The sequence below is a fragment of the Chiroxiphia lanceolata genome, chromosome 24, assembly GCF_009829145.1.
Source record: "Chiroxiphia lanceolata isolate bChiLan1 chromosome 24, bChiLan1.pri, whole genome shotgun sequence".
Classification (NCBI taxonomy): Eukaryota; Metazoa; Chordata; class Aves; order Passeriformes; family Pipridae; genus Chiroxiphia; species Chiroxiphia lanceolata.
Window position 1 is genome coordinate 5,430,196 of NC_045660.1, and position 25,067 is coordinate 5,455,262.

Here is a 25,067-nt window from a genome sequence, read left to right on the forward strand (position 1 = left end):
AATACCCAGGTCTGTCTCCCTGCATGTTCCGGGGTGAGGAGCTCTGGCACCATGGCCTCAGTGGCAGCTGTCACCAGGACTGTGGGGCTGTCACAGTGCTGGGCACGTCCCACCCTGCTTGCTGCCACGGCCTTGTGCAGGATTGGGGCTGCTCAGAGCTGACTCAGAGCATCCTCTCCTGAGGAACAGGGGGTTGGGGTCTATTCCAGAGCCCCCAGCCTGGTGCAGCCTGTAACCCAACTTCCATGGGGACTGGGAGGGCACGTTTCCCTGTGTCAGGCACTGGTTGTGGTCCCTGTGCCTTTGTAGGGTTGTCACGGGGGGTGCAAAGCACACAGCACCCCAGGGAAAGGTGACCAGGGCAGCTTCCATTGTCTCCCACAGCATCCTGCATCCCAGTTCACAGCTTACTGGGAGGCACTGGGGCTCCAGCCCCTTGGGAGGGTGCCACCCCTTTGGGGGAGATGCCACCCCCTTGCTGACGAGGGACGTGGCCGAGTGGTCCCCAACATGCAACCTCTGGGTTTTCCTGCTGTGAAAACCCACCAGGTGCTGGGGTGGAACACGGAGCTCCTGCAAGGCCAAGCAGCTGATAAGAGCCCGCTGCAGCCGGGCCCTCTGCAGCCCTCATGTATATTAATCGAGATGAATATTTATGCAAAGTTCCTCTCGCTGTGAACGCTGCTCGAGTGCAGGCGTGATCTGGCCTCTGCTGCCAGGCTGGGCAGTGAGATGGCTCTGGTGGATGGAGGTGGAAAGGAGCTGGGGGTGGGATTGCTCCGTGCCAAGCTGCTCTGGCTCAGGAAGGATCTCCCAGCCCGCTGGGATCTGGAGGGATTTATCCTTGCTGAAGCCCTGGGGTGGAGCAGGGCTGCTTTGTGCTGCATGGAGACCTGGAGGTGAACATCCTGCAGTAGTCCTGCAGGCCCAGGAGGCAGCTCAGCACCTCAGCAGGTAGAAACTCTCCCAATTTCTCTGAGAAACTCCCAGTTTCTCCCAGAAACTGTTCCCAGTGTCTCGAGTCCTTTGTGCTGCTTTGCCTCGTGCCGAGGCATCACCTCTCCATTGGCACAGATGGACATGGATCAGCCTTGGTCCATCCTTCAGTGCATAAAGAGCCTGGAAATACCAAAATGAAGATGCTGAGCTGAAATCCATCTTCCTGGGCACAGTGACTGCATCCATAGGTCTGGGAGCCATTTGGGACAGGCTGTTGGCTGCGCTGCCATGGCAGCGTCCTCCGTCCGGAACAAACCCCAAAGTGAAATTTATTCCAGGGCTTGTTCACATCCTTCCTCTTCGTCTCAGCACTTGGGCTTCCCTTGCTCCTTTTCCTTGGCTTTTTCTCCCTGCCACCAGCAGCAGAAAACTCCACGTGAAGGGCCCTGGGAGGGAGCAGCGGCCACGGGCAGCCGGTGCAGGGCTGGTGCCTCCATCCTGGTGACGGGCACCGAGCGACTGGCGAAGGCTCCTCCGCCGGCACTTGCTGCCTCTTCCCATCAGAGCAGCTTATCTTGCAAACCAAACTTCTTCCCTGTTTATCGCCGGTTTTGTTTTTCCGCTGGAGCAATTCGCGGCGAAGTTCACGGGAAGCGGTTCAGACAAGCGGCTGCTCCGGGGCCTCGCCCCGTGCTTCCAGCCAAGGTGCTCCTGCTAAACCTTTCTGAAGAGGTGCTGCTCCCTGCCATGCTCAGGGGAGATGGTCCCTGGGGATTGAGCTCGTCAGGGGCTACAGGAGCTCGGGGGCTGGTTGAGCATCCCCACATCCCCCAGGTCAGGAGCTGGACTTGACTCTTCCCTGAATCCTCTCCCAGGGCTGGGCACAGAGCAGCTGCCACCTCGGCGACTCTCCCTCTCCCTGATTTCTGTGCCAAATGAAGGGGAAATAAGAGCTCTCTGTTGGAAGCGCAGCAGTGCCGGGTGCCTGGGGAGTGCCCGCCCGGTCCCTGGCTGTCCCGGTGTGCCCGTTCCCCGTGGCAGTGCTTGCCGTTCACCACGGTGCCAGCGCCTGCACAGCGATGGCAGCGGCACCGGGGACCTTGTGTCAACCTGGCGGGTTATTATTGCCTTAATGGACAGGTCTGATTCCCATCCAGCCACAAAGCCCCGGCGTCACCACCTCCACACATGCTGCTCTAGTGACAGCCTGGGCGATGCTCTGCTTGCACCGAGCCTGGGCCCCCTCCAATCCACAGGCACTGGCCAGGCCAAGAGCCCTGAGCAGTGTTTTCCCCACAGCCCAGCAGCTCACGGGGGTGAGGAGGAGGATGGGGGCTCTGGGCCCTCATCCTGATCAGCTGAGAACATGCTTTGTTTTGGCTGGGAGGGTCTCTAGTGCCTTCCCAAGCTCTGGCTGGGGGGAGCTGGGGGGCTGAGCACGCCTCTTGCCTTGCTTTCAGCTGGGGGTACGGTGGGAACGGAGCTCACGCTGTGCCGGGGGAGGTTTGCAGGGATGCAGCAGCAACGAGCAGCTCCAGAGAGCACCCAGTTGTCCTGGTAACGGTGGGTGCCTCCAGCTCCCACAGCTCAGCCCCCCCAGCGCTGGAGCCCCTCAGCTGTGAGCAGAGTCCCACCTGGGGCAGAGGAGACTTGGCAGGGAGCTGATGTGGAGGCTGGGAAGGACTCGCTGGCTGGACAGGCAGCAGCAGGCACAGGGGATGTTACGTGCGCAGCCACGGCCCGTGACCAGGCCTGGTGGCAGGGGGAACTTGTAGGACGGTGATGTAAGCCAGGATGTGCCACAGCTGGCATTTGGGTCAGGGAAGTGACCCAATACACAGGTGGTGTATCCCACATCACATTCCCCATTGCATCCCATGTGGCATCCCATGTGGCATCCCTTCCTCGCAGGGCAGCGGTTGCTGGTGCAGTCGATGCCTTTGGAAATTCCTGATTCCCTCAACCATGCAGACCCGCTGGGCTGTGGGAGCAAACACCTCGTGGGAAGCAGGGAGTGACCCGGGGAGCTGTGGGTTTGGGATTGTTCACACTCAGAGCTGTGCTGAGCTGTATTTACAGAGCAGGGTTCGGGAATATCCTCCGGCTCTGTCGGAGCTAATGCTGCTTTTCTCCCTGGGATAAAGACCAGCCTGAAAAGCTGGTGTGCTTTCTTCCAGCCTTGACCCCGAGGGGATGAAGTGTCTGTCTGGGGACACTGGGTCAGGCATCCAGAGGCTGCAGGGGAGGACTGGGAAAAGGGAATGCCAGGGAGGGAAGGAGCTGAGCTGCACATCTCGGTTGGATACGATCCTGCACTTCCAGCAGCGCTGGGACGGATTAGGGCTGGTGCTGAGCCACAGATTCTCAGGGTGCTGAGCAGGGATCCCAGTGGTGCCTCCTGCCCTCTCCCTCTGTCAGGCTCAGTCCAGATGGAGGGCACGAGGGAGAGATCTGTGCACCCCCGCGGTGGGTACAGCACCCACAGCACCGGGCAGGATGTGTCCAGCAGAGGTGGACAGGCAGCAGTGGGAATGTGCTGCATTCCCAGCTGCGCTGCTCCTGCAGCGAGGCAGCCAGGCCCTGCCGCATCCCGCTGAGCTCCTCCTGCACGGCTGGGGCTCCCTGTGACCCCGTCCCCTCCAAGCCAGAGCTCCCGGTGCTCCCGGCCAGCTCTGCCCCAGGCGGCATCGGGGCTGCAGTGGAGCCTCTGTGCTGGCAGCTCAGTCGCCCACGGACCACCAAGACACTCAGGTTTATCCCATCTGTGCACGGCCTTAAACACGTGAAACCGCAGCTCTGCAGCCCCCCAAACACCCCTGTGCCTCTGGGGGTCCCACAGGCTCCGTGGCACACGCGCTCGTGCCACGTTTGTGCAACCACGGGGTGTGACGGCCCCATCTCTCAGTCTCCCTGTGGGCCGTGCCCCCTTCACCCCACAGCCCCCTGCACCCCACAGCCCCTGGCACCCCACAGCCCCCTGCAGAACACGCCACACCAAGGCCTGCACGTGTGTGCAGGTGGGGAGCACACACAGGGGGAGCTGCAGGGCTGCTGGTGGGGAGCACACACACCCCACACAGCCCGGGGTGCCCCACACAGGCCAGGGTGCCCCACAAGGCTCTGGGGTGTCCCACACAGCCCCGGGGTGCCCCACAAAGACCCGGGGTGCCCCACAAAGACCCGGGGTGCCCCACACAGCCCTGGGGTGCCCCCCACAGCTCTGGGGTGCCCCACACAGACTCGGGGTGCCCCACACAGCCCGGGGTGCCACGCACGTGCACGCCTGCACCCCCACGCCTCACCGAGCACGCACAGACACCCCCCGTGTGCACCCCTCAGCTGCGCACACACGGCCACAACCCCCCCCCCCCCCGTGCCCGCACCGACCCCCCTCACGCGTGTGCAGCGGGCACACGCCAAACCACACGCGTTGCACCCCGCACGCCCTCCCCCCTCCAGCCGGAGCACAGCACCGTGTGCGTGTTCCCACCACATCCACGCGTGTCCATGTGCATCACACATGTACATATCCCCCCCCCCCCTTCCCCGTGAACATCACCACCCCCCCAGCGCTGCAGCATCCCGGGGGTCACCTCCCTGCACCCTCCCCTCCATCCACGCTCCGGGGGGGGAGACGGGGGGGGCGGCGAAGGGAGGGGAGGCGAGGCGGGGTGGGGTGTATCGGGGAGGTGGGGGGTGTCCCCGCCGTGCCCGGTGCTGTCACACCGCCCCGCTCCCGGCGCATGCAGCAAGTGCCCGAGCGGCGCGCGCCGCCGCCGCCCCCGCGCCCCCCGCTCCCCTCCTTCCCCTCCCTTCCCCTCCCCTCCCCTCCCCACCGCATCCGCCGCCGCCGCCGCCGCCACCGGGGCCCGGCGCTCTGCGCGCCCGCTCCCGGCCCCGCGCCCGCTCCCGGCCCCGGCCCCGCGCGCCGCCGCCGCCACCGCGCTCCCCCGGGCGCGCCCGGGCACCGGCTGCTGCCGCCGCCGCCGCTCGGGGATGGCCAGCCCGCTGCTCGCCGCGCCGCGCCGGGGCTACACGCGCTGCTAACGGAGCGCAGGTAAGGGCGCACGGTGACCCCCCCCCAACCTCCTTCGCCGGTGCACCGGAACCCCCCCTCCCCGGTGCACCGACGCCCCCCCTCCTCCCCCGGTGTGCACCGACAGCCCCCCCTGCTCCCCGGTGTGCACCCCCCCCCCCGCACCTCTCTCCCGGCGCGGCGCAGCGGGGGCGGCAGCTCGCCGCGGATGCGGGATGCGGCGGCCGGTGCTGCCGGTTGGCAGAGCCCCGGTTCCGCCGTGCTCCCCCCCTCTTCCCCCCTCGCACTCCCGGCTCCAGCTCCAACCCCGGCCAACTTTCCTGCCCCGGCGGCGGGGCTGCGGGAACGGGAGTTGCAGCCGCGCCGCGGTACCGGGGGTGCCCCGTGCCCGGTGCCCGCGGCGGGTAGCGGCATCCCCGGGGCGGCCCCGGCCCTGCCGGGAAGTTGCGCGGGGCTGCGGCGGCGCGGAGGGCTCGGCACCGGGGCTGGCTGTGAGCGGCGGCGTGCCCGGAGCTGCCGGTCCCCCCTTCCCGGGGCTGCCGGTCCCCCCTTCCCGGGGCTGCCGGTCCCCCCTTCCCGGGGCTGCCGGTTCCCCTTCCTGCGGCTGCCGGTTCCCCCTCCTGGGGATGCCGCTTTCCCCTCTCCCGCGGTTGCCGGTCCCCCCTTCCCGGAGAGCAGCCGGTCTCCCCTCCGGGGCTGCCGGTCCTCCTCGCCCCGGTAGCTGCCGGTTCCTCCCCGGTCTGCCGATCCCCTCCCTGGGGCTGCCAGTTCCCCCCGGGGTATCCACCCCCCCCAGCATGCTTGTGCCCCCCGCGGTGTCCTGTTTCTCCCCCCAGGGTGCCGGTCCCTCCCCACAAGCAGTGCCAGGGCCCCCGGCAGCCCCGCGGTGGAGGGGCTGCACGCGTGTCGGTGGGCACATGTGTGTTGCCGGGCACACGTGTGGCACCGCGGTGCTGTGGTGTGTCATCCAGCAAGGCCACGGGTGGGTGCTGGGCTGCCTGCTGGCACCTCTGCCAGCCCTGGCGTGGGCACACGTGTGCTGCCAGCCTGGCACGCGTGGGCGCTCGGCGGGGTGGTCACCCCACGTTGTCACCCCTGGGCAGGGCCCCGGGGATTCGGCGCGTACCGGGGCGCGTGGGCAGGAGCGCTGGCGGGGCCCCGGCAGCGGGTGGGTGGGTTTGCAGCTCTCCCCTGCGTGGGGGCTTTGTTCAGTGCCAGCGTGGGGGGGCCGCGGGGAGCCTCCGTGCCACGGCACCCGGGGACCGTGGGCGCGCAGGAGGGCACACGTGGGCGCCCGGCGTGTGCCGCCGCGGGCACGTGCGGAATGCAGGTGTCAGCCGGGTCTGGGGGGGAGCTGGGGAGCCGCATCCCTTCCCCGGGGGGCCTGCGAGCCCCTGGGGTCCACGGCACGAGCGGTGCCACGTGTGCCCACTCGTGTGCCCACGCGGGTCACTTGTTGAGGACGGGCAGATTTTCCGCACCGCGGCTGCACGGCCGCGCCGGGGGCTCACGGCAGCGGCGTGTGAACAACCCTTTGCTTTTCTAGGTCATGTCACTGCTGGCTGTGCTGGCTGGCGCCTGGCAGCCGGGGCCGACGGTGACGCGGGGAGGTGGCCCCGGGGTGGCCCGGCTGGGCTGTGACAGAGCGGCCGGTCGGGGGTTCAGGCCGGGCGCTGCCGGTGGCCGGGGTGCACGTGGAGCTGGTGGCGCGGGGCTGGCGCTGAGCTGTGGCACTGGGATTGCTCCCGGTGGGCTGGGGCAGTTGTTGAGGACTGACCTCTCCCTGCCTTGAAGGCTGAGTGAGGGGGGCTCGTGAGGGGGCACCCGGCTCTGTGAGCTGGCATCCGTGGGGAGGAGCGGGGTGGCGTGGCTGTTGTCACCATCACCACCACTCTGGCCACTCTCACCAGGGAGGGTCAGTGCCCCGTTTCGCAGCGGGGTTCCTTAGTGGATGGCATGGATGGCAGCAGATGCTGGAGTTGGCTGTAGGGCAGTGCCAGCCCCGCTGTGCCGGAGCCCCGAGCCTGGCAGCAGCTCCTCTTCAAGGCCTGCCCAGTTGCTTGTCAAGCCTTGCCACAAGACCCTGCTTTGATCCATGGAGTCTGCAAGGAGCCAGGATCCTACAAATTTGGTCTTTGCTGGAGGGAAAATGGACACGGAGCCGGCCCAGCGGGCGGTTTGCTCTCCGACTGGCAGCCCCATGGCAGAGGTGCTCCAGCACCATCTGGGACACACTGCTGGCTCTTCCCAGCTCTCTCTGGCTTTGCTGAACACCTCTAAGGACCTCTGGCAGTGCAGCTCTTCTGCCCAGAGTGACACCTCTGCCGTGTTGGAGCTGGGGCTGGGGGTGCTGGGCTCTTCCCGGTGGGCTCATGGCCGGCAGAGAGCTCTGCCCTGGCACCAACCTCCTCCTCAGAGCCACAGGAATAGATGGGACTTCCTTCACCCGGGCTGTTCCCATCACTGCCAAGTCCCCACGCCCCGGACTGGGCACTCTCCAGGCTGGGTGGGGGCTGCAGGATGACCCCCTGCCTGGAGGAAGATGATGCTTGGACGGATGGATGGATGGATGGATGGATGCATGAACCATGGGATGAGCCACCAGCTGCCGTCCTGTGATGCCTCAACACTCCTCCATGGGAATTTGGACTGAGGCCCTGCAAACTCGTTTCCTACCACGGATCTGTCCTCTGATGGGGACGGGGCTGGCTTGGGGCCACCCAGCTCTGTTGCCAAGTGTCAGAAGCTTTGTAGCTCCTCGGTGCTTACGAGGGCCATCGCATCCCCCCTGCTCTCATCCTGTCTGTTCCTTCTTGATGTCCTCCAAGAGCAGGATGGAACCAGGCCTCTTGTCCTCCCCGGGGCACCTTGGAAGCTCCCAGCAGGGCTGGGTCTGGATGAGAGAGCGCGTTACAAAAAAATCCCCCTCTGGGATGAGCACACATCCTGCTGCCACCACGGTGACTTGGACCCCCGTTTGGAGTCTCCCGGGGCTCCCAGCCCTCCACCCCTTTGCAGGATGGAGCTGATGGAAAAGAGGGAGCCACATCCCAGTGACATGGAAACTACTTGGAAGAGGCTGCAGGAGAGCAGCAGGAACAGCCGTGGCTGCTGCAGCCCCTGCAGGTGCCCTGCAGCAGAGGGGGGGCTTTGCCCCCCAGGGACCCCCACAGCCGTGGAGGGAGAGCAGCACACGTTGTTTCCTGGCAGAGCGTAATCCCCAATCCCAGTGGAGATTTCTCTGTGCTGTCTCTCGGCCTTGCTTTTGGAGTGGAGTTTTACCAACAGCAGTTAAGTAAAATAAATAAAGAGGCCTGTGCGTGCCAGTGCTCGCGAGGCCGCGCCAGGGATTGGCAAAGCAGCACCATTAATTACAGCTCGGCACCGCTGCCAGCCTGCCGGCTCCAGGAGAGGCCGTGGCAGCGCGCCGGGGAGCCAGAGGGACACGGGAGACGTGGGGGCACCGAGGGGGGGCAAGCGTGGTCCTGGGTGCCCGGGGGGGTTGTGCCGCAGCGGGTGGGAGCGGCACGGACACCCCTCTCCCTGCGTGTGCGGGCACGCGCCTTGCAGGGAGCCGTGGATTTTGGGAGGCGAGGCTGGAGGCTGGGGTGGCAGTGGAGTTCTTCCCAGCGATGCTCAGGGAGTGAATTCCTTGGTGGAGGGGCTGTGCTGGTGCTGTGGAGGGCCCAGGACACCCTGGCTTGGTGCCGGGAGGGCTGAGCGTGGAGGTGGCAACGGCAGCTTTGGAGTTCCTGGGTGCCTTTGAACCGCTAGGGAAGGTCCTGGAAATTGGAGGGTCGGGGGTTCTCACAGTGGGAAGAGCTCATTATGGTGCTGTGTTTGCTGGTGTCACCTCTGGGCAGGCAGGGATGTATTCCCATGGGATGGAGCCACGTGGCCGTGCCATCAGCCAGTCTGCTCCTCTCCAGATGCCGTTGCCTTTTGGCAGGGAGTGAGGCTGTTCCCGCTGTGGATAAACACCCAGGACTCCTCTGCCCTTCCTTCCCCTCGTGTCTTTGTCCCGAGCATCCTCCTGTTAGGAATTCTCATGGATCATGTAATTTTTTCATGGACTGTGTATTTGCCACAGCCTATTAAGAGAACAGTCGGGTTAAAAACCGTGTCCCTCAAACCCCAAATCTCCTTTACTCTGCCATTAATCGTGTCTCAGATTATTAATGCCGGGGGTTTAGTGCTGCCCGTTTATCACTTTTTGGGGCTGGTTGGCTTATTCCTGGCTTTGCCTGGCTGGAGTGGCACAATGGTCAGGAACTGGCCTGAGCTGTGTTAGGAGGATGGAGCTGGACCAGGACCCGGACAAAATCCCTGTTTAGGCGAAACGTCCTTAGGGAAACAACCTGTTCGTGCCTGAGGAGCAGGGCTGGGCTGGAGCAGTGCCGTGCCGCGGCGAGGGAGAGCCGAGCCCCGGCTGGATCCTGCCGCTGCCGGAGCCGGGAGGGATGCGATGGCAGTGAGGGAGAGGGACCCTGCTCCGAGGACGTGGAGCCCGGGATGTCGCTTCCGCCCGGCCTCTTCCCGGCTCTGTGATGGCTCTTTAAAAGCTTTAATTAAAAACCCACCCCCTTCCCAGCGCCCGGGCGGGAACAAAGGCAGATGGAAGGGGCTGGAGCAGGCGCCTGCGGCGGGCGAGCGTGCCAGGCTGTGCCCGCCGTGCTCCGGGAGCCATCGCCGTCCCCGGCGAGCAGCGTCTGCTCCCCAGCCGGGCTGTGGGTGCAGCAGGTCCCTGGGGCACTGCCAGCTGCCCCCAGGGACCCCCCCCCCGAGCGGTGTCAGGATGCGGTCACCGGCGCCGGGTGGTTCATTCCTCATTGGACCGAGGTCGCTTTGGAGGCAGAGAGGTGATGCCAGCCCACTCAGCTGGGCTCGCCCGTCCCGGAGCACATGGACAGTGATGCTGCAGGGTGCGTGGTCCCCCCCGTGGTGCCGGGTAGGGGTGACAGTGACCCCTCCTCGTGCTGCTCAGCAGCTCCCGCCGGGTGACTCGGTACCCCAGATGTTAAATATCTCCTCAGCCCAGCGTGCAGCTCAATGAAATATTTTCACTGCAGCAGCAGCAGCAGCTCGAGCGCTGCAGGGAGCGGGGCTGGTGCCGAGAGAGCTCTCTCAGCTTTGCTTCAGCCCTGGCTGCCCGTAGATGCTCGACCTGGTGTGCTGGCCTCGGGGCAGCTGCAGCCCCGGCAGGTTTTTTGGGTTGAGAGGAGGCTCCTTGTAACCCAGAACACCTGGATTCATGGGGGGAGCCCAGGGAGGTGAGGCAGGGGCTGCCCGGCTGTGTTCATCCCTGCCGAGCCTTCCAGCGGCCGGCTGAGCACCGGGAGGGATGGATGGATGGATGGATGGATGGATGGATGGTGGTGCGGAGCATCCCTGCTCGCTGCTCCAAGGCGAGGGAAGCAAGCTCCATCTTGTGTCCCTGCCAGGCTGCGGGAGCCCCAGGAACTCGCTGCAGAGCAGCAGCGTGTCCCTGCCTGACCTCCTCCTCCTCCTTTTCCTCTTCCTCCTCCTCCTCCTCCTCCTCCCCACCCCCCCCCCATCCCCAGCTCTCCCAGAGCAATGGAGGGCTGGGACTCTTTGGGGCACTTGGTGGCTGCTTGTTGGGAAGCATCAATGGGGAGTGCCCATGGGGCTCCCCGCTCCAGCTGCCCCTCAGCTCCCTGCTGCTGCTACCGTTGGAGTTCATTGCTCTTGGGTCTCCTGTTGAATTCCCTGGGGTCTCTCAGGGGGGTGGAAGTGACCACGGGAAAATGGGGTTTTCTTTGGCCCCAGATCTCCCTGCTTGCACTGGGGTGCCTCCAGCCTGGGCTGCTCCCCCTGGCCCCGTTCCCAGCCCCTCTCTCCCCATGCCCACGTGGCGCTGGCAGGGGCCGGATGCCGGCACGGAGCCCCCGCGCTGCCGGGGCGGCAGGAGCCAGTGCCAGCCTGTTGCATGAGAGCTGGGATATTTTTAGCTCTCTGATGTGCCCATCGTGGCTCCAGCGCAGGCTCAGCCAGGGCTCCGTCTCCCCGATGAGCTGGGGGATGCCCTGGTACCACAGCCTCGGCCAGGGGTGATTTAGGAGCGGGAGATGTTGGTTGAGGATGGATCAGAGCATCCCCGTGCCGTGCCAAGCGCTCGGCATCCCCAACACATGGCTGGGCGGAGGGGAGCGGGGATTTGGGTGGTTTTGGAATCAACCTCTGCTGTGGCATCCGTGCCTGTGCCCACCTCCTGAATGTCCCCTGCTGTCCCCAGGGCTGGCCCCGTGCCCCTGCTGCCCCGGGCACAGGCTGACCTGGCTGAGTGGTGCCGACACGTGCGCGGCGGCCTCGGCCTCTGAAGAGCCGTGCTCCAGTCTCACTTAATAAGGCCACACGTGCATTATTTTATTAATGAGGTATTAAAAAGCTATTCCCGGCGATGCTCTGCACACCCGGCGTGGTGTCCAAGAAATACTTGCTTGTGCAGTGATGGCTCACCCTGTGCCAGGCTCTCAGGGCAGCTGGGGGGACACTGCACTGTTGGGGTGCCTGTGCACCCCCAGCACATCACCTCGAGCTGCCCCCTGTCCCCGTGTTGCTCCGGGGCTCCAGAAATAGCTCCAAGGGCTTTTGTAGCCCTGTCTGTGCAGAAGCTGTTTGGTGGCTCCTTGCCCAGGTTGTGCTTGGCTGGCTCTGGTGGGCAAGCCTAGGGCAGGGGGTCTGTGGGGGTGGGAGCTGGGTCTCTGCTCTGGTGGATTTGGGATGAAGTCCCCCGTCCGTGCTGCACAGTCCCCAGCCCAGGGACTCCTTGGCACAGCCTGGGAGATGGAACAATGGTCTCCCATGGCTGTCCCCAGCCTGTAAGGTGGCAGCTGGGGACATGGACCAGCTGGGGCCATGGAGTAGCCGGGATGCTGCCCCCACACCCCACAGTGGCTGGGTTTGGTGCAGGGTGCTGACCCCCCAGACCAGCTCCCCACCCCCCTGGCACGGCAGGGAGCCTGCAACAGCCATACCTCTTGCTAAACCTCAGTCTGTCTGTCTGTCTGTCTCCCCTCAGGGCAAATGCCATAGGATGACCGCTGCTGGTCCCCTCTTACTGGCTGTGATATCGTCTCTCCTGTGGCTCACGCGGGGCTTCGACCCGGCTCCCAGCGCCTGCTCCGCTCTGGCCTCCGGCGTCCTCTACGGCTCCTTCTCCCTCAAGGACCTCTTCCCCACCATCTCCTCCGGCTGCTCCTGGACCCTGGAGAACCCCGACCCCACCAAGTACTCGCTCTACCTCCGCTTCAACCGGGAGGAGCAGGTCTGCACCCACTTCTCTCCCATGGTGCTGCCACTCGACCACTACCTGGCCAACTACACGTGCGACCCCCGGGGCGAGGCCGCCAGCCCCCCGCCCTCCCGCCAGCGGCCCGAGGAGGAGGAGGAGGAGGAGGAGGAGGACGCCGAGCTGGAGCTGTGCGAGGACGCGGGGCCCTTCACCTTCCTCCACTTCGACAAGAACTTTGTGCAGCTGTGCCTGGCGGCCGAGCCCGAGGCGGCCCCTCGCCTGCTGGCCCCCCAGGCCCTGGAATTCCGCTTCGTGGAGGTGCTGCTCATCAACAACAACAACTCCAGCCAGTTCACCTGCAGCGTGCTGTGCCGCTGGCTCGAGGAGTGCCTGCAGGCGCCCGGCGCCCGCCGCTGTGGCTTCACCCACGCCGGCTGCAGCTGCCAGGCCGAGAGCCCGCCGGCGCCGCGGCGCAACGGCACCCGGCACGCGGCCAGAGCGCCCACCCCGCCGCCCGCCGACCCCGACTGCTGCCCCACCGACCTGCATTCTGCGAATGCCAACGACCTCGACCTGCCCGAGGTGCCACACGGTGAGTGGGGGGCAAGGAGGAGCCCCGGGGGTGGAGCCCCTGCTCCAGGGCTGTTGTGCGTGGAGCAGGGTTGTGGAATGGGGGAATTCTGCCCATGCATGTTCCCCGGGGCAAGAGAGTGCCAGTCAGGCACGGGGCATGGAGCAGGGAAGCCAGGCAGTGGGTGAATCCTGCCCACACATGCTCCACGGGACAGGGGGGTGTCAGTCGGGCACAGGGAATTTGTGCAATGGATGAATCCTACTTGTACACGCTCCCTGGGGCTGGAAGGTGTCAGTGGGGCACTGCATGGGGAGCAGGGAATCCGTGCAGTGGGTGAATGCTGCCTGAGCACACTCCTGGGGCTGGATGGTGCCAGCTGGGTGCTGGGCATGGAGCAGGGAAGTCTGCAATGGATGAATCCTGCCCGTTAACCGTCCATGGGGATGGAGGGAACCCTACATGCATGGAGCAGGGAAGCCATTGCATGGAGCAGGGAAGCTGTGCAATGGATGAATCTTGCCTGTCAACACTATCCAAGGCTGGAGGATTAGAGTTGGGCACGTGCATGGAGCATGGACACCGTGCAATGGATGAATCCTGTGCCCCGCCCCAGCTCCATGGGCACCTCTCCAGAGCAGTGCCCAGGCTCGGCAGAGCTGCAGCTTGTTTTGCCCTTGCCATGGTCCCACTGACCCTTGGTGCCACTTGCCACCACGGTGACCCCGGGTGATGCCACGGCTGCTCTGGCACAGCCCGTGTGGCTCCCCGGCCTCGCTTGGCGCCTTCCCAGCACAGGGCTGCGAGCCCGGAGCGGGAGCTGACCCGCTCTGCTTTGGTGGAGACGTGGAAAACAATTTGCAGGTAAAATGACCCTTTCCCCGTGGCAAATTACCCTTGACTGCTGCAGCCCGGGCGCTTGTTATTCCAGGCAGGATGTCACGGCACGGCGGCCGGGCTATTAACCAGGCGGAATGAGGCCATTTGCTCGTTATGGGATTGTGGGAACGTCGGGTGAGGATAAAGCAGCTGCGCTCACCCATGTGCTGGGCACCGGGATCGGGCTGCCCGGGGCAGGGGCCGCCTCTCCTGGGTGCTCCCAGTGCCCGAGGTGCCAAGCCCGGGGGGGTGACGCGGGGATTTCGGGACACGTCTGGCCAGATGTTTCCGCGCAGCTGCCCCGGGGTGATGCGCGGGCAGGAGCAATCCCCGACTGGGCTGCGTGGGGTCTTTATCTGGCAGATTAGGTGGCGGGGCTGGGCTGTGGGTGTACATATAATTTCATTGGGCTTTAGCATTTATTTCAGGAGCTAAATGTCATTACGGGCAGATCCCCCGACTAAATCCCCGGTCCGTTACAGCTGCAGGGCTCTAAATCGCCTCATCCCGAGGGGAGCTGCTTGAGCCGATTTCATTTTATAGGTTTTTCCCTTTTTTTCCCCCCTTTAAACGCGACTCCACATGGATGACTAAGAGCTCGGTGCCGGGTTCAGGTGCCATCCCCAAGGTCAGGCTACCCCTTTAACCAGGGACTGCCTGGGGAGCAGCGGGATGCAGGATGGGCTGGAGCAGCTGGATGCTTCTCCAGGGGGTTTGGCACATCCCCACGGGTGGTTTGGTGGTGTTGGTCACGCCGGAGAGGGGGGGCGGTCCCTGCAGACCTGGCAGGGCACCACATGCCGCCTGTCCAGCTGCGACAGCAGCAGCGCAAACTCCCACTCCTCCTCCAAATTACGTTTGACATTCAATTAAAGGCTGGAGCGCCCGGAGGTTCGATGTTATTGCGGTGCCGGAGCCGCAGGGGTGACGCTCTGCCTCGGCCGCCCCTTGTGCCACGGCCGCTGCCACCGTCCCCCCCGGGCGCCCGCCGGCGTCACCGCGGGGCCGGAGCACAGAGCGCCCTTCATGCGGCGAGGGGGTCCCACCTGGCGTCCCCCCGGGGGGGGAGAATGGCCGCCTTTCAGGGGGCCGGTGGCAGGCAGGGCCGGGGGGCTGAATGGCGCCTGTGAGCCGAGGCTTGGCGGGCGCCCAGCGCTGATCTCACCGGTTCTGCTCCGCCGCAGCGACGTGGGGGGCTGGCGCCCGCCCAGACCCTCCCCACGGCGCTGACCCCGGGGTCCCCGGCCCCCGCGTCATCCCCGGCAGGGAGCGGCTCTCCCATAGGCGGGGGGGGGATGTGGTTGGAGGCACGTGGGTGGAAGGAATGGATGGATGGGTGTGGGAACGGGGATGGAACTTTGGGCGCGCTCAACCACTCGACCCTGGGGCTGCAGGCCCTGGGAGGGTGTACCCCCACCAGAGAACCCCAAAGGGTGACCCCTCTCTCTGTGGGTCTTTGGAGGGGGTACGCTTCCCCCAGGACTTGCCACATCGAGGCCAAGCAGTTCCAAGTTTTGGGTTCCTAACCCATCACCCTTCAGAAACCAACCCCCAGGGAGGCGATGCTGGGACAAGGACACAACTGGCCTTGGGATTAATCCCGAGGTCCCCGAAAGAACAGCCCTGCCCTTGCACCCGGCGGCTGTGCCCTGGTGTGGGGTGCTGGGCACCCCCGGGACAGGGGTGCTGGGGTGAGCTGCAGCTTCCCCGCGGTGACAGCCGAGGATTTAGTGCTCTCTGAAGGAAATTGAATTTGGTGTCTCTGTTGAACACAGCCAGGGAGAACGCTCTCGTATATCCTCGGGATTTATGGTTCTCCCGGGGCGCTCGCCGTGCCGGGTGTAATTCTGCCGCGTCGCTCCCGGGGGTGGGCGGCCCCATGGGGAGCTCGGCCCGGTGGCCAGACAGACCCCCCTGGGCAGCCCCTCAGCCTCTCCAGGTCCCCCTGTGTCTCTCATGCCATTGGGAACCCCAAGCCACGGGGTGGGATGTCCCCAGGGAGGATCCGAGTGTCCCTGGCTGCACTGGTGGTGCCGGTGAGGAGCCTCGCAGGGTTGCCATTGGTTAAGGCAAAACTTGGTAAATTTGGGTCTGTTTTACAGCACAATCGGTGTCACAGTAGCCTGTGCTCCCTGCTGGGGCTGGGCTGTCCCCGTCCTGTGTTCCACCCTTGTGCCCGGAGTATGGCTGGGGGCTCCCTGCCAGTGCCAGGTGTCCCCATGTCACCTCCTCTCTATCCCCTGGGGACATTGCCACGCTTGGCTGGCAGTGCCAGGCAGCTCAGTGAGTACCATACCTGGCTGCTCTCCTGCCTGTCACAGCAGCGGGGTCCCCATGGTTTTTTTTGGGGGTCATATCATCGATGGTGCCCAGGGGATCCCCTGCTGTCTCCCACGGCACATCCGCTGGCAGCAGTGGCTGTGCCGTGCCTGGAGTGAATCTGTGGGAACTCACCAGCATCCTGCACCCGGGTTTGGGGACAAGGGACCCCGCTGGAGGACAGGAGATGGCCTGGGGGCTGTAGGGGAGGCCAGGGAAGGCGTCCCCCTGCGCCTGCAGCCGCGTCCCCCGCCGAGCTCTCCACATGCCAGTTAATTTCACGCCAAGTGCTCTTGATGGATCACTTGTTATTTTTGGTGAGCCGAGCCATAAATTTGTGCCACCTCACTGCAGCAAGCTGATAAGCGGGGATGGGAGAGCACCTCTGCCTGGCACGGTGGGGGTACAGGCACCCCGGCAGCACCAGGGACGTGCCACTCAGGGCTGTGCTCCAGCTGCAGCCCCTGCGACTGGGGGTGACGCTTCTGGGGGAGCTGTGACACGTGTTTGGGGGTCTGTGAACATGCTCAGCTGTGCTCAACCATCTCTTACCCTCAGGGATGCCATGCAGTGCTCAGCATGGGGCCAGGCGTCCCTGTATCCTCCTGCAATGTCCCTTGACCCAGAGTGGCCTGTCCCCATCCCTGTCCCCTGCCTGCTCTCACTGGAGCGCTTCCCTCTTCCAGGCAATGCGGTCGAGGAGAACCAGAAGGTGAAGACCCAGTGGCCACGGTCAGCAGATGAACCAGGTGTCTACATGGCCCAGACAGGTACCAGCACTGCCCCAGCGTGGGGACGGGCAGGGGGCACTGGTGACACTGGGCTCAGGTGCCTGGGCAGGGGTGATGGAGATGGAGCGGCTCCCTTTAACTTCCTGCCCACGGACTGACTTAATTTGCTCCATTTATAAATTTTTTCCCTTTGCACCTTCCTCTGAGGGTTGTAAAGCAAACAAAAATCCATTAATTGTTTCGTTCAAATGTGTTTATTTGGCAAATCCATCTGGGTGGTTTGAGTGCGCTGCTCCCCCCTCCTCAGCCCCCCTGATTTATGGTCAGAGGGCCCGGAGGTGAGTGGGAGATGGATGGGCCCCGGCTCTGCTCCGTGTGCCTGGCATGCAGATCTCCTCCCGGCTGCTCACGGGGGTCCTGCCCCCCTGGGAGCTCCTGGGCACAGCGTGGGTTGACCCCAGTGGTGACTCAGTCCAGGCTTGGGGTCCCCGTGTGACACGGAGCAGCCACAGCACGTTGTCACCACCGTGGGCGACACGGAGCCTGCGTCCTGCCTGTCTGCAGGACAAATGGTCCCCTTTGGAGCCCTCCTCCATATATCCCCGTTTAATTTAAACGGATGGGCTCTGCTGTTGGCCTGTCCAAGAGCCTCAGAGACATCATCAACCTTAATAAGAGCTGGTTGTTGTAAATGTCAATGTGTGATGGGGTGGGGAGGGGGAGCCGTGGCGGGCTGCCCACTCTGCCTGCCCTGCCTGTGCTGCCTGTGCTGCCCACATTGCCAGCCCTGCCCTTGCTCTCTGCACTGCCAGTGCTGCCTGCCCTGCCCGCCCTGCCTGCACCACCTGGGGTGGATGCTCTCCCTCACACAGAGTGTGATCCCACGCCCCAGTCCCATCTGCAGACGCAGCTGGTGCTGTGCCCAGAGGGCAGGGTGGGCTCCTTCACCCCGCTGACATCCTCAGTGTCACCCCTGTCACCCACAACACCTTCCCCTTATCCCTGTGCTCCCCAGCGCTGCCCAACCTCCTTCCCCAGTCCCCCGTGGCACCTTCCCCGTGCCCCCCCCGGGGGCTCTCAGTCTCCCTGTCTCCCTCCCGCAGGGGACCCGGCGGCGGAGGAGTGGTCTCAGTGGAGCGTGTGCTCGCTGACGTGCGGGCAGGGCTCCCAGGTGCGGACGCGCTCCTGCGTGTCCTCCCCGTACGGGACGCTGTGCTCCGGGCTGCTCCGGGAGACGCGCGCCTGCAACAACACCGCCACCTGCCCAGGTACGGGGGACGCGGCGGGCACCGGGGGGGCTCCGCTGCTGCCTCGGGCTGCCCAGAGGGGATGTTGTGTTGCTGGAGCGTCTCCGGGGCTCTCGGAGGTGTGGGGTGGATGAGGAGGGCGGCTCGGCGTGGTCGCGGTGCCCACTCATGTGGCTGAGCTGCTCGGAGCTCTGTTGGCGTCCCTCCATCCTCTGGCCTTCCCACCTGCTCTTGGGAGGTGTCTGGAATGGGTGCCCTGCACCCTTGTGCCTTCTCACTGGTGCTGCTTTCGTGGATTTGCCTTTGGAGCAGGTTGGCTGGTGGCCCCTCTCCGCCCTCCCTCCTGGCTAACTCAGGGCTTTCCCCTGGATGTCCCCGAGGCTTTGTGCTGGGGAGAAAGGAAAGGCTGGAGCCTGCGCCTGGGGGACTCGAGGTCTGGCCTGGTCTGCTGGGGGGTCCCCATTTGCTTGGGGCAGGAGGGGGCTGAGCTGCTCAGTGCATCGAGGCAGGTCACAGGCAGGATGCTGAGGGTCTTACATTGGTCCGTGGTGGTGTCTGTGCGTCTCGTGTGGGATGCTGGGAACCTGAGGGACCTCAGGGTGCTGCAGTGGCAGCCAGACTGCCCTGACCAAACCGGGGATGTTTCAAGGGATCTGCATCTCCAACACACCCAGTACCCAGTTCCCCTCCGTCCCAGAGAGTTCAGCCCTGTCCTGGCATCAGAAGTCATGGAAAAGCATCCTTTAGGATGCTCCTGTGCCACACTGGTCCCTGCTCCTTTCCTGGGTGTGCTCAGCTCCCGTAGGTGCGAGGGGCAGGTCGTGCTCAGTGTGTTGAACGTGGTTGGGGGTCAGGTGGGCTGTGCACCACAGGTGCCAGGACCCCAGAAGGGAGGCTGGAGCAGGGCAGGGAGTGGCAGCGGCACCGCTGCCAGCTCAGGGACTTGAGGTGATGACAGGACAGGCGGTGCCAGGGACCGTGCCCGACTGCACCGCGGGACACGAGGAGTTTGCCATGGCCAGGACCCCTCCGTGGCAGGAGGCAGAGGGGGAGGCTGGAGCCCGGCAGAGGTGGTGCTGTGCTGTGTTGCAGTTCCCAGCGCGTGGCAGGAGTGGTCCCCGTGGAGCCTGTGCTCGGTGACCTGCGGGCGAGGGGCCAGGACCAGGACGCGGCCGTGCGTGGCCTCACGGCGCGGAGGGAAGGCCTGCGAGGGCCCCGAGCTGCAGGCCAAGCCCTGCTATATCGCGATCTGCCGGGGTCAGTACCTCCCTCCCTCTCCCCACGCTCCTTCTTCCCACCGGGAATGCCAGGACACGGCACCGGCCGAGTGCCAGGGCCGCGCTCCCGGCACAGGGCTGCGGCGCTGTGAGGGATGGGTGGCACCGCCGTGGGGAGCTGGGACAGCCCAGGGGCACAGGGATGCTGTGGCGTGGGGTGCACCCTCCTGGCCCTGCTGGAAATCGGGAGGGAGAGATGGCACCGTCAGCCGTGCCAGGGTCTCAAGCCCCTGGCATGGGCAGGGGTCCAGCCTGGGGGCCGTGGAGGAGCCGGCTCCTTCCCTGCCTATCTGCTGTGGGTGGCACAGCACTGGCACCATGGCGGCACAGGGACATTTTTGGGGCACTGGGTAACGGTGAAGGGGGTTGGCTGTGGGGTCTGTTCGTGCGCGAGTGGCATCGCCACCCATCCCTTCCTCCCGTGTGCCAGGAGGGGCCGTGTTGGTGGCCGTGGGGTTTGTGTGGTGATGGTCAGGGGTGCCATGTCAGGGCCAGCATCCCCGTGGGGACCCCACGTGTGTTGCAGGGAGGTCAGCAGGTAGTTTGGAGCAGGAAGGAGCGCGGGAGCTGAGGGGGAGCACAAGGGGCATCTCCTCTGCAACAGCTCCATTGGGGACATGCCACACATGGCACATGGCTTTGGCCACAGCAGCCCCATGGAGATACTGCTGGTGTTCACGGGCTTGGCAGGGAACAATGCCAGGAATGCTGGGTTTGGTGGAGAGCGATGCCAGGAATGCTGGGTTTGGCAGGAGCGACGCTGAGGCTGCTGGGTCTGGCAGGAGCGATGCCAGGGGTGCTGTGTTAGATGGGAGCAGTGCCGGGCTCCCCGGCGTGAGTGTGGCCATGGTGGTGAAGCTGATGTGGGGGTTCAGCCCCAGTGACAGTCCCCCAGTGTGGGGCAGGATTCAGCGCTGGCTGAGCTCGGCTTGGGGCGAGCCGGCACATCCATAGGTTGGACCCGTTGCACGGAGATCCCGGTGTGCATCCCGGTGGCCGCCGGCCAGTGGGAGCTGACGCCACCGCCCTCCTTGTCCCCGCAGTGGAAGGGCAGTGGCTGGAATGGGGCGCCTGGAGCCGCTGCTCCGTCACCTGCGCCAACGGCACCCAGCAGCGCACGCGCAAGTGCAGCGTCTCGGCCCACGGCTGGGCCGAGTGCCGGGGGGCCCACGCCGACGCCCGGGAGTGCTCCAACCCCACCTGTCCCAGTAAGGCCCCGCGCGCTGAGGGGGGAGCGGGGGGATGGCCACGCCGGCGCGGCGCGCCCGGGGCACGGCGCGTTCGGCACCCAGCGCGCGGCCCGGCCGTCCCGCCCTGCGGTGTCACCGCCGGTGACACGAGGGTGCCACCAGCCCCCTCCGCTGCGGGGGAGCAGGAGCCAAGGGGCGATGCCAGGGAGCAGCAGCCGCCCCCCCCCCCCCGTTGTGCTGGTTGCTCCCACCGGGCACGCCTCGGCTGGGGGTTCGCCCCCTGGTCGCGCCGGGGGAGCCGTCGGTGCCGGGTGGCCGCGGGTCCCGCCGTGCTTTGGGCGGACAAGCACGTGTGAGCTCCGGCGTGTGCCCACGGGGCGGCCGGTGGGGCCGGGGACGGCTCTGGGGGCGGGGCAGGGGGGCAGGCAGGCCGAAGGATGGACCGCAGGGTCCTCGTCCAGTCCTTTGAGCCCCTCCTTGTCTCGTGGGGGAAGGGGGTGGCATCGGTGGCTGGCGCGAAGGGAGGTGGGCACGCCACGGGTGCCCGTGGATGCCGGCAAGGAACGGTGGGCATCTGCGCCAGGATGCCAGTCTTGTCTGAAAGAGACTTAAATCGCTGATCCATGGATTTCACGCCCCGCGGGGTTTCGATCCATGGCACGTGCGGCAGCGTCGGAGGTGCCCTGTCCCCGTCCCCGCGGGTGCCGCTCGCCGTGCAGAGCCGGGTGTCCCACAGTGTCCCCATCCCCACAGCAGACAGCAAGTGGGGTCCCTGGAACCACTGGAGCCTCTGCTCCAAGACCTGTGACACCGGCTGGCAGCGCCGCTTCCGCATGTGCGAGGGCACGGGCGTGCAGGGCTACCCCTGCGAGGGCACCGGCGAGGAGGTGAAGCCCTGCAACGAGAAGAAGTGCCCAGGTATGGGGTACCCCACACCCTGGTGCCCATCACCCCCATGTCTGGGCTGCTCCTGACCCCCCCCTCTTCAACGCCCAGCCTACCACGAGATGTGCAAGGACGAGTACGTCATGCTGATGACCTGGAAGAAAACGGCTGCCGGGGAGATCATCTACAACAAATGCCCCCCCGATGCCACAGGTGAGGGGGGCGTGTGCCCCCAGACACTCCCATGCTGGTGCAGGGAGAGGGGTGGTGGGTGGCATCGGGGTCGAGCCACCTGGAGCAGAGCAGGGGCCAGCAGGTGGTTTTGGGGCTCAGCATCCCCAAACCTCCTCAGCCTGGAGAAGGGCAGGGTGTGGGAGGTGACATCGGGTTTGAGCACCCCGAAGCCCCAGGAGTGGTAGGTGGCGTTAGGATTGAGCACTCCCAAGCCCCCCTGGCCCTGGAGCAGGACAGGGGGTGCCAGGAAGGTGGTTCCCATGCCAGCCCCAAACCCAAATCTCCTGTGCAGGGACTGCCAGCCGCCGGTGCCTGCTGAGCCCCCACGGGGTGGCCTACTGGGGTGTGCCCAGCTTCGCCCGCTGCATCTCCCACGAGTACCGATACTTGCATCTCTCAGTAGGTGCCCGCTCTGGCGCGGCCCCCCTGCCCTCCCCTCCCTGTTCCCGGGGCTCTGCCCCATCCCTGGCATCCCAGCAGCTGCCTCCTTTCAACAGCTGGGCACTGTGTGGGGAAACTGAGGCAGGGGCTGGGGTGGGTCGCTCTCCTGTGTCCTTGGGAAATGGCTCTCGGGAGGGGAAGGGCCCCCCAGACCCCTGTGGAATCCCCCAGACCACCATGGGTTGGGAATAGGAACCCTATCCTGGAGCTGGGGAGGGACACCCTGATCTGAGCTGTGTTCCCGTGTCCTTAGAAAATGGCTCTCTGGATGAGAAGGATGCCCCCAGACCCCTGTGGGTCCCTCACACCCCTGTGAACACTCCCAGACCCCCGTGGGCTTGGAATAGGGCTCCAACCCTAGAGCTGGAACGGGGACCACCATCCAAGCTGTGCTCCCATATCCTCGGGAAATGGCTTTTGGGACGGGAAGGACACCCCCAGACCCCCATAATGGCCCCAGACCCCCGTGGAACCCCCCAGACCCCCGTGTCCCGCTGCTGCCCCAGTCAGTGCATTTATCAGTGTCCCCACTGCCTGGGCTTTGGGCACGAGGAGGGTCCTGGGGACACAGAGCACTGCCGGGGTGAGTGACACGGGTGTCCCCACCCCGCCCAAGCTGCGGGAGCACCTGGCCAAGGGGCAGCGGGTGCTGGCAGGGGAGGGGATGTCGCAGGTGGTGCGGAGCCTCCTGGAGCTCATGGCCCGCAAGACCTACTACAGCGGGGACCTGCTCTTCTCCGTGGAGATCCTGCGCAACGTCACCGACACCTTCAAGAGGGCCACCTACACCCCGTCCTCCGAGGACGTGCAGGTAGCGGGGCGGGGGGACAGCAAGGGGACGCCCCGGGGAGGCGGCGGCGCTCGGTCCCCGCAGCCCAGCCCCGCTGAGCCCCGTCCCCGCAGCGCTTCTTCCAGGTGGTGAGCTACATGGTGGACGCCGAGAACCGGGACAAGTGGGAGGATGCCCAGCAGGTGAGTGGCACGGGGGGGGCGGGCGCAGCCGGGATGTCCCCACCGCCGGGATGTCTCCCATCGTCCCGTCCCGGTGGCTCTGGAGCTGTTCCACCTCCCGCAGGTCTCTCCTGGCTCCGTGCACCTGATGAAGGTGGTGGAGGACTTCATCCACCTGGTGGGGGACGCGCTGAAGGCTTTCCAGAGCTCCCTCATTGTCACGGACAACCTGGGTGAGCGGCGGGGTGGGCGCGGGGTCCTGAGGGGTGCAGGGAGCCGGTGGTGACCCCGCTGTGCCCCGCCAGTGACCAGCATCCAGCGGGAGCCCGTCTCTGCCGTGTCCAGCGACATCAACTTCCCCATGAAGGGGCGGCGGGGCATGAAGGACTGGGCCCGCAGCTCCGAGGACAAGCTCTTCATCCCCAGGGAGGTGCTGAGCCTCGCCTCTGCCGGTGAGAGGGCATGCGTGCGTGCACGTGTGTTAATGTGTGTGTGCAGGGGGCTGAGCCTGGGGCTGGGTGGGAGCGGGCACAGGTGTGAACACACATGTGGAAGTGCATGTCTGGTGCTGTGCACGTGTGTGTGAGCGTGCACACCTGGGACAGGGCATGTGTGTGAATATGTGTGAGCCTGCACATACGTGTGCACATTTGGGAGTGGGCACTGGTATGAACATGCGCATCTGGGAGCGTGCATGTGTGTGTACACGTGTGAGCCTGCACGTGGGAATGCCCATCTGGGAATGCACACACGTGTGAACGTGCACATCTGGGAGCACGCATGTGTGTACACGTGTGAACATGTATGTGGGAGTGCACATCTGGTGCTGTGCACGTGTGTTATGCATTTGTGGCACAGCACACATTCAGACACAGGTGTGGGCTGCATACCCAGGCGTGGCGTGCACGTGTGTGCAGGTTAACACGTGTGCGTTGGCACGTCTGGGGCTGTGCATGAGTGAGAGCACATCTGGAAGGATGAACACATCTGGGAGCCCACGTGTGTGAGTGTGTGGGTGGTGTGTCTGTGTGTGTCACATGTGTGGCGGGGGGCCGCATGTTCCTTCACACGCGTGTTCTCTCACACGTGTGGTGCTGAGCACACGCATGTGGTGCTGAGCACACGCGTGTGGTGCTGAGCACACGCGTGTGCCTCTCTCTGCAGAAGCGGACGAGTCGTCCCACTTTGTCATCGGGGCGGTGCTGTACCGCACGCTGGGGCTCATCCTGCCCCCGCCCAGGTGAGTGGGGCTGCCCGCTGTGTCCCCCGCTGTCCCCCCAACTGTCACAGCCCGTGTCCCCCCCCCCCCCGCAGGGCCCCCCTGGCCGTCACCTCCAAGGTGCTGACGGTGACAGTGCGCCCGCCGACCAGGCCCACGGAGCCCCTCGTGCTGGTGGAGCTCTCCCACATCGTCAATGTGAGTGTCCCCCTCCCATGTTGTGAACAAAAGGGTCCCTCTTTCCACGTCCACCTGAGTGTCCCTGTCCCTCTTCATCCGTGTGAGCGTCCCCTCCACGTCATCCATATGAGTGTCCCCCTCCCACACCATCAGCGATGTGAGTGTTACCCTTCCTCATCATCAGCCCTCCTGCGTCACCAGCATGAGTGTCCTTCGTCACCAGCATGAGTGTCTCTTTCCCCTCCCACGACATCAGTGTGAGTGTCACCCTCCTGTCCCATCACTGTATCACCTCTCAGTCCCTTGTGGGTCCTGCCAGGCATTGAGAGCCGGGTAGGGGCCACCAGCTCCCAGCTCACGGCCACAGCACTGGTCTCCGTGCCCACGGTGGGGATGTGCCAGTGCTGGGGCACCTGGGCAGGTCCCCAAGGGCCACGTCCCCTCGTGGGCTGGGAGCGGGGCTGGGGGTGAAGCACTGACCTGTCCCTGTGTCCGCAGGGAACGTCCCACCCGCAGTGCGTCACCTGGGACTACTCGAGGACGTGAGTGAGGGACGGGGGGACAGGGACACCCTGGCTGGGTGGTGGAGCTGGGCCGGGGGCCTGGTGGGAGGAGTGGGGAGCAGGGATGGGAGCAAGGATGGGAGCAGGGAGTGGGAGTAGGATGAGGAATAGGGATGGAGAGTAGGGATGGGAGCAAGGATGGGAGTAGGGAGT

The 25,067-nt window shown here is 65.3% G+C and overlaps 1 protein-coding gene across 6 annotated transcripts in view; it reads left to right on the forward strand.

Annotated features, from left to right (window-relative positions):
• The first annotated feature begins 4,915 nt into the window (after positions 1 to 4,915).
• ADGRB2 (adhesion G protein-coupled receptor B2) overlaps positions 4,916 to 25,067 on the forward strand; it is a 28,142-nt gene continuing 7,990 nt past the window's right edge. For 2 of the 6 annotated variants that reach the window (XM_032710195.1, XM_032710197.1), the window contains exons 1-15: positions 4,916 to 4,996; positions 12,015 to 12,819; positions 16,683 to 16,766; positions 17,831 to 17,995; positions 20,295 to 20,459; positions 21,195 to 21,359; positions 21,438 to 21,539; positions 21,853 to 21,959; positions 22,618 to 22,812; positions 22,905 to 22,973; positions 23,077 to 23,185; positions 23,258 to 23,404; positions 24,117 to 24,192; positions 24,267 to 24,369; positions 24,850 to 24,893. In XM_032710195.1, coding sequence (XP_032566086.1) covers positions 12,030 to 12,819; positions 16,683 to 16,766; positions 17,831 to 17,995; positions 20,295 to 20,459; positions 21,195 to 21,359; positions 21,438 to 21,539; positions 21,853 to 21,959; positions 22,618 to 22,812; positions 22,905 to 22,973; positions 23,077 to 23,185; positions 23,258 to 23,404; positions 24,117 to 24,192; positions 24,267 to 24,369; positions 24,850 to 24,893 — 2,321 coding nt within the window. In that variant the 5' untranslated portion in view covers positions 4,916 to 4,996; positions 12,015 to 12,029. Of the gene's footprint in view, positions 4,997 to 12,014; positions 12,820 to 16,682; positions 16,767 to 17,830; positions 17,996 to 19,066; positions 19,232 to 20,294; positions 20,460 to 21,194; positions 21,360 to 21,437; positions 21,540 to 21,852; positions 21,960 to 22,617; positions 22,813 to 22,904; positions 22,974 to 23,076; positions 23,186 to 23,257; positions 23,405 to 24,116; positions 24,193 to 24,266; positions 24,370 to 24,849; positions 24,894 to 25,067 lie in introns of all 6 variants that reach the window. The other 4 variants (XM_032710200.1, XM_032710196.1, XM_032710198.1 and 1 more) reach the window with 4 other exon arrangements.